The following is a 7,727-nucleotide window of genomic DNA, read 5'->3' on the forward strand; positions in this document are numbered from 1 at the left end:
ACACAATATCAGGAGCACACTGCCAAATACAGGGTAACGCTTATGGAAACCTGAGCCTCTCCTAAAGGGACATGTGGCAGTTAATGGCTCACTGGTTATCAGCTTTGTTGCTGCACTGAACTGTTTAAAAAATTGCATGAATGGAAACATTATATTCATGGATCAGAAAAAATAATAAAATCTTAGAAGATAATACCAATGTTACTATCCATTTGCAAATTTGGAGGAGGGCAATCTGGAGAAACTGGAGATGTTTGAGATCCTCAGAGGAGAGTCAGCAGAAGAAAAGGCAAAGCTGAGAAGTGGAGATGCATCTAAAGATGCAGAACAAATGCAAATGAAGGTACCACAGAGCACTGGCTCTTCTACGCTGAAAAAAAACTTTCCTGAGTTCCTGTGCAGAATTAAGGCTAATTGGATTAAACGAGGAGAAAAGTAGAGGATGTACCAAAGTAATTTGCCCCTAACTGCAACATGCATAGGAAGCTTTCTTGAATGTTCAATGGGTTTACAGTTTAGGGATTCCTAAAGTGACTGTCCCTAAAAATGTCCCCTGTTTCTCCTCCCCTTCCCCCCATCGAAAATCAGCAAGATTTTGATTTTGAAAAGAAATCAAGCTAGTCATTTGTGGCTAATAGCCTTGCATACAGCATAGATCCTTGGCAGCATTTTCCTAAAAGAGAAGACCTGTTTTTTTCTTCCATAGCAATACCTGCTGCATGCCTTGCATCGTCTGCTGTAGGAACTGCAGCTGCTGGTCCTTTGTAAGGCTTTCTTCTGTTCGAAAGAGCTGTCCTTTCTCTTGTTTCAGAAGCTCCACTTCGTTTCTATAAGCATCCAGTTGCCATCGAAGACTATCATTCTCTTCCTTAAGCGCGTATGCTTGGGCAGCTAGAGCTGAGAGAAAATGAAAATGAGAATAAATCAGTAAGTTGATTGTTTCCTTAGAAATAATGTGGAGAATATTGTCAGGGGAGATGACAATAGAGCTGAAAGCCAGTGAGACATTTCAGAGCTGAGACAAGACCTAGCAGAGCTGAAAACGATTAGGCTCTGGCAAAGGCTGTCACTGGGAAGTTATTTCATGGGATGGAAGGAGCCATAAAGCGACCCTGGATAATTCAAATGGTACTCGCAATCTGGCTGCTAAATTTAGGCTTATATCCGGGGAAGAAACTGGCATCCAAAGGCAAAACACTTCCCAACTTTGCAACATTTTCCTAGTGATGTTATGGGATCTGATACAATCATTTAATAATTAAACTAGTGTAGTGCAGATCCAATCAGATCTGTGCTAAGGAATTTAGACTATGTCAAGTTGTCTGGATTTAATCCCATGAAAGAAGAGACACAGAAATTCCTCTCCAATCTCCCTATGAACTGCTTCATAGCAATGGTTAAGAGAATCCATTTAGACAGAAAAAAAGATGTAACAGAGTAAAATTATATAAAATGCAAATGCTCAGAAAAAGTGTTGGCACTACAAGAACATTACTACATTAAAGGCATTGAAAGACACTTAAGTCATTTCCTTAGGAAGCTCCATTTGGCCCCTTTTCAATTTAGAATGGCATTTTTATTATCATAACTGATAGCAGGTGTTTGTGAAGAAATCGATTAGTATGCAGGGATGGAAATTACATTTGCCAAATGACTTGCACAGTCTGCAATATAAGCTAAAATTTGTGTTGCAAAAGGCAGAGGACTATAAAGCATGTAGCGGGAACATTATTTAAATAAATTATCTAAACATAAATACATATAGGGAAGTATGGCATTCACTGCTTTAGGGATGTGGTTTTCATCCTATAGGAGAATCCACGCCTGGCAGTATTTACACTTGGCAGTATGAGTGGTCATTTGGCATATCAAACTATCATACCATACTATTTTCCTTCTTGGAACCTGATAACACAACAACATTATAGGGCAGCTGTAATTAAAAAACAACAATCTACCACAGCCAATTCTATCAACATTTGGTAACTGAAGCACGTAACTGATTTACATTCCTGATTAAATGATTTCAGGCTTGATAGTACAGAATTCTTTCTTGCCCACCTACAATAGCAATATGGTTAAACTCCAAATTATCAGAAATGGTATATTAACTCCATTTAATGTTAGGCCTCGCTTGACTAGAGCAGCATTTAGATGTCACAGTATTTCATTACCAATAGAACTGTTTTATCTTTGGTAGGATAAATGTATCTTTTTCCGAGAAAATTTTTACTAATTTTAAAATAATACAAATGCTTTATCCAAAATAAAGTAGAGTTAGCTAGTATTAAAATATAGGCATGGATTGGTTATTGCATTTAATTTGGATATTCTACAGAGAATCTCTGGAAGATTTAGTAAGAGTTACAGTATTGTTACATCAAATTAAATTGTTCTGAAAAGCATGTAATCATCCTTCCATGACAAAATATACCCTCAAGAAATTACAATGATGAGTCCAATGGGCAAATAAGAGGATGAAATCCTTTTTTTTTTTTTTTTTTTGTAAGAGCCAACAAGCTATGCTAAAAATAAAGAAGAAAAAAAAAGGAGTCTGAGCAAATAAAAACTGCAGTCTAACAAAAACTTAAATCAAAATTTTACTCTTTATGTAACAGATTTGAACCAAATTACTAAACTTGAAAATACGACTCCTCTTTGCAGCATCTAGAGGTAAACAATTAGATAAAATGACAGTCGTTTGTAGTGTCTTCCACCCACCAATTGGACTGTCCCCAGTTGAAGAATTGCATTTTTTACAATACTCAATTCCAGCCAGAAACCCAGATTCAGCTGAGCTTTAGGCTGCTCTAACTGGAGAAGCAGATGTGGTGCATTTTCTTGGCCTCATCATGGCCCAGATGGAGAACTCCTCCTTCTTTTCTCCCTCATAGGTAAATTGAGGGTATTGAGTCGGGCTGAGGACAGCACAAGAAGTCTGCTGCAGAAGCATTAAAGTAGAGGAAATGGAAAAGTCTTCTATATACTGTGAAAATAAACAACTTATAGGTGATGAACCTGTTAGGATTTAAAAGTAACTCATCCAAATGCTGCAAATTGCACTCTACATGAGCAGCAGAGGCAAAAACTTGTTTTTCCTTTAGAAATGCAAAACAGCTAAAATGCAAAACTGCTAAAAATTCAGAGTTTCACCTGTAAATGTCATTATTTTATTTTATTATTATTTGTTTTAGAATATCGTATTAAGATCTATATAGTAATAATTACAACACTGCACTACCAGCACTACCAAGAAGTCCCATGCAAGGATGGGTGCCCCATCAACCTGTATGCCAGATACTGGAAGAACAAAGGCTTTTTTTGGAAGAGGTTACAATATATGTTAATAGAAAAGGAAAATATCCCAAACAACCTGAAATGTGTGAAGAATACAGCAGAGATAAATTTGTGATATTAGTCAAGATTCCCAGACATGCCCAAAATCTTATCAAAATTACTATACAGTCTGGTGATGTTCCTAGCCATTCACAGTAAGCAACTAAAGACAGAGTCCAAAGTAGAAGTAGGTCCTTAAATAAGGAGGATGCAACACATACAGCAGCAGTTTAATAGAATTCAACATTGTCACAAGCTTTCAGATGAATTATTTTTAGATTAAACCATTAACTACATGGTGTTCATACACATAGTTCTTTCACTATTTAATTTTAAGCTACGAAAAGCTCTATTCCTAATGTGAATAAAGTGGTTAGTAAAAAAGTCATCAAACGGAGAATAAGTCAAAGAAAGACATCTGGTAGACCCCAGGGGCTCTATGTCATTCAGCACTGGGTAACTTAGAAACAAAATTGAAAAGATTCATTTTGTTTACATAACATAACTGTAATTTTAAGTCATTTATATTTTTGTGAATTAAAATCATTCTGGATTCAATGCAACTATCCCAAACAGAGCAGCTAGCTTAAGTTTTATGCATACTGAAAAACACCTCATTGAATACTAAATTAAAATTTATGGAGAATTTTTGGAGAGAACAGAATCTACGTTTTAAAAAGTAAATATTTTTCAGATTTGTACAGTTTTTTTTCTATGATTTCATTCATAAATCTGAGGGGTATATATTTTGCTTAAGAAGTTCACTTAGCTCATCTCACTGCAGCTTCTGATGCCATTTTAAGTTTGGTAGATCTGATAGTCATCTACAGAATTCCTCACTGAGACACAGTAGAAAGCTTCTTAGGATGAAAAGACAATTAAAGTGGAAAGCCTTTACAGAAGCACTATATACAAGGAAGCTAGATCAAAAGAAAACTCTGACAAGAATCCCAAATAACTGCCCATAATGCAAGCAGAAGAGACTATTTGTACCTGAACAGACACAGCTGGCAACCAGCCCAATATACGCTTTATAGCATTTTCATGGAGGGATGCAAAAGGATACCTGTCAGTCTCAGAGAATCAGCTGGAGAAAAATCAGACATATGTAAGCGGGGAAGCCTTCTCATCAATATATTGAAGACATCTAAGAGGTTAGTGTGATTTGCTTGTTTTTTTGGCCAACACTGGTAACATGCAGTGGATCCAGATTAGACTCAAAGCAAAAAAAAACATTCTGGATAAAAAAAGAAGTGACTGGCTGATCAGAAATCCACTGAAGTCTAAAGATGTATTAAAAAGTGTCTCAGGCTGATGTCTCAGAAAAAAAAAACAAACAATAATTTACTTTTCTAGGTCATCTATTTCTGACGCTGTTAGGTGTGTGCTTTTTTTATCAGCAGCACTGATTTGTGCCATTTACTTTTATCTAGTTTTCTGTGGTTATATCTAACCTCATGCATAATAGCTGCCCAATGAAGACAAGGTAGGGTAAGTTTACACAGTGAAAATAATTGTAATTACAAGTAATTGTAGTATTTTATAACTCACACAGTGGCCAGAAAATAAACTGAACATCCCAAGCCTCCATTTTTATACGTATATAGTTATTGTAGGACTTGGGGAGAATTTATACATTTCTAGCGGTTTTATTAACACATACCTGGGCATTAATAACGTTTATAACACTATATTTAATATTAATGACAGGCTACTAATTCACATATGGGCGACACTCCCAGCTGAAATGCATAGGCATTAGCTTGTCTTCAGGATCTGCAGATATCTGGAATCAATATCTGAAAAACAAATGACGAAGCAATGGCAAAACAGAAAACTCTCTTCTAAATTCAAGAGCATAGACTTCCCCCATGGTCTGCTAGAAGAAGTTTTTCTACAGATACTTTTTCTTTCCTATAGGTACTTCTGTACTTCTAAAGAAATGGATTATAAAACTGACAACTTCTTATTTGTTTATCTTAAGACTTTTGGTCTGAACTCTTTAGCAGAAATTCTCAGGGTTTTGGAACTTTTGCCAATGTATCAATACAATGACATGAATGAAAACAGATGAAGAGCATATTCCCAAGCTTTCCTTCCACCTGAGTTCTACTAATGCCATTATCCTAATTTCCTGACATGAAAATAGGGTTTAAAATGATATAATGCTCCTTCTGATAACATCAACAAGAACAACATCAAAAACTGTCAAAATGATGGCTGTTGTTATGGTAATTTTTTGCCTGCATCGATTCCATTGCAGAGCATTTGCAATGTCAAGAAAAACTAACAAAAAACCCAACATAAAAAAAAAACCCAACAACTTGCCAGAAAGAGCTACTGCTTCAAAGAGTTTTCCGTTTGAGAGACTGAACAGATACAAGAGGAGAGAAATAAGGACACTGAGTTCACAGCAATAAATACAAGCAATAAAAGTTATCCTTGGCTTCTATCTAGCTTGCTTGTTTTTCAAATAAGTGAACTGTGAAGCAATACAACTAGGGGAAAGTCAGCAAGGGAAAACGTTTGTGGAGGATCTGTGAGGTCATGAGGTGTGTCTTTAAGCTGTAGAAAACAGGGTACGTTATACAATAATGTCAGTTGTCATTAGTAAGGAAAATGGTCTTAGTAGATGAAGAGCACAGAAGATCTTAGTTGATACTCTGTGATTCTAATAAAACAGCATTTCAAGATTTTAAGATAATTGTATGAACTCTTATATATGCCTTTCTCTACATGCTGTACAGATATCTGAAAGGTACTAAAAATTCTTGGTCTTAAGTTATGTGCTAGAAGAAATCTTTAAATAGAAATGAATGTCAGGGTAGATCATCATACCCTCTAAACAGAAGAATCTTTTGAATCTAGACATCTCTGCAACTGCTACATTTCATTAAGGAGGATTTGTCTGTTTGTTTCTCCTGCCTGAAGGCAACCATAATTGCATCCTTTTTTTTCATTATATATGAAACTATTATATACGGAGGAGATGTTGTGTGGAAAAAAAACAACAACTTAAAAATAATTTAACAATCACCTTAGCGAAGACAACTTTTGACTCCTCCTTAGCTGTCTTCAGGATTTCAGGTTCTTTCAGAAGGCACAAACTAGTCTCAAGTAGCCTGAACATTAAGAAATTGAAATGCCAGGGATTCCTGTCTGTTCAAGCAGTATTTGTAGCAGTCTCTTGGATTGTACGAAACAACTCTGTGGTTGGACTTGATCCTGAAGATCTTTTCCAACCTAACTGATTCAACGATTCTATGGTATGTTGTATGTTAACTTGAGAAAGGGTTCAGAAAAGAGCCAAAGTAAAGTTACTCCTGGTATTCAAACATAAGATCACATGGCAGAGTCAGAATCTAGAAAGTGAGATGAGATGAAACAAAATAAAATTTTGGACATTTGTTCGATATATAAAGAGAAGTGGCATAATGACAGGATTTTTAGCGGTAGCACAAGAGAGACAGTGGGTTTTTTTACAGTGTTTTACAGGTGTAAAGAGGAAGAGTTAAAAATTGAGTAATGGGTACAGGTGTGTGCTTGCTGGCACATGCCAAGAAAAGGTGAAGCTGAGATTGGGGATGTCTTCAAGGAAAAAATTCAGTTTCATACACTAGAGCAACCTCTGGAGTCTCAGAAGATTCTTCTTAGGGCTTCAGCCAACAGGAAATTAAACTCTGTGCTACAGAGGATCTGAGTGTGGTCCTTTATTGGCACAGTGTACACAAGTTGATGCCAGTGAGTGACCTACAGCTTGAGAGTGGTGGAAAAGTTTGGTTTGTAGGACATTTGTGAGGTGGCCAGAAGGAAGGCAAGGTCCTACAAGCAGATGGAAAGATTGATGGTCTCTCCACTAGTTGTCAGCTCCTGACAGAAGGAAATTTGAGGTCCTTATTACCCCTGTCTCACAGCTGACTTTCTTAAACACTACTACAAAAACAGCTCAGAGAACCAATTTTGGTTACACTGTTTGTAGCTTGAAGACATTTTGGAAAAGCAACTCTTTGGTGGTGCCTCACAGATACTTTCTAGAAGAGTAAGACTAAGCTACGCCTTGGTTACTATGAAGGCTCTTCTCAGTTCAACTTTATAACAATGACCAGCTCCTGAGTTCTCTGATATTTCTGGTGGGCTTGATCCATTGATTTTTCTCTTTTCCTTTTTCCTTTTTCCTTTTTCCTTTTCCCTTTTGCCTTCCCTTCCCTTCCCTTTTTTTTCTTTGCCTTTCCTTTTTCCTTACCTTTCCTTTTTCCTTGCCTGGCCTTGTCTTGCTTTTTCTTCCCTTTCCCTTTTTCTTTTCTTTGCATTGCTTGGCTTTGGCTTTGCTTTGCTTCCATCTCCTCTCCTCTCCTCTCCTCTCCTCTCCTCTCCTCTCCTCTCCTCTCCTC

General features: G+C 36.7%; 1 protein-coding gene across 3 annotated transcripts in view; it reads right to left on the minus strand.

The window, feature by feature from the left end:
• The window catches only part of ENOX1 (ecto-NOX disulfide-thiol exchanger 1), a 370,285-nt gene that overhangs the window by 42,666 nt on the left and 319,892 nt on the right, over positions 1-7,727 (minus strand). For all 3 annotated transcript variants that reach the window (XM_021375265.1, XM_021375256.1, XM_021375246.1), the window contains one exon: positions 713-897. In XM_021375265.1, coding sequence (XP_021230940.1) covers positions 713-897 — 185 coding nt within the window. The remainder of the gene's footprint in view (positions 1-712; positions 898-7,727) is intronic.

This window comes from Numida meleagris, chromosome 1, assembly GCF_002078875.1.
Source record: "Numida meleagris isolate 19003 breed g44 Domestic line chromosome 1, NumMel1.0, whole genome shotgun sequence".
Taxonomy (NCBI): Eukaryota; Metazoa; Chordata; class Aves; order Galliformes; family Numididae; genus Numida; species Numida meleagris.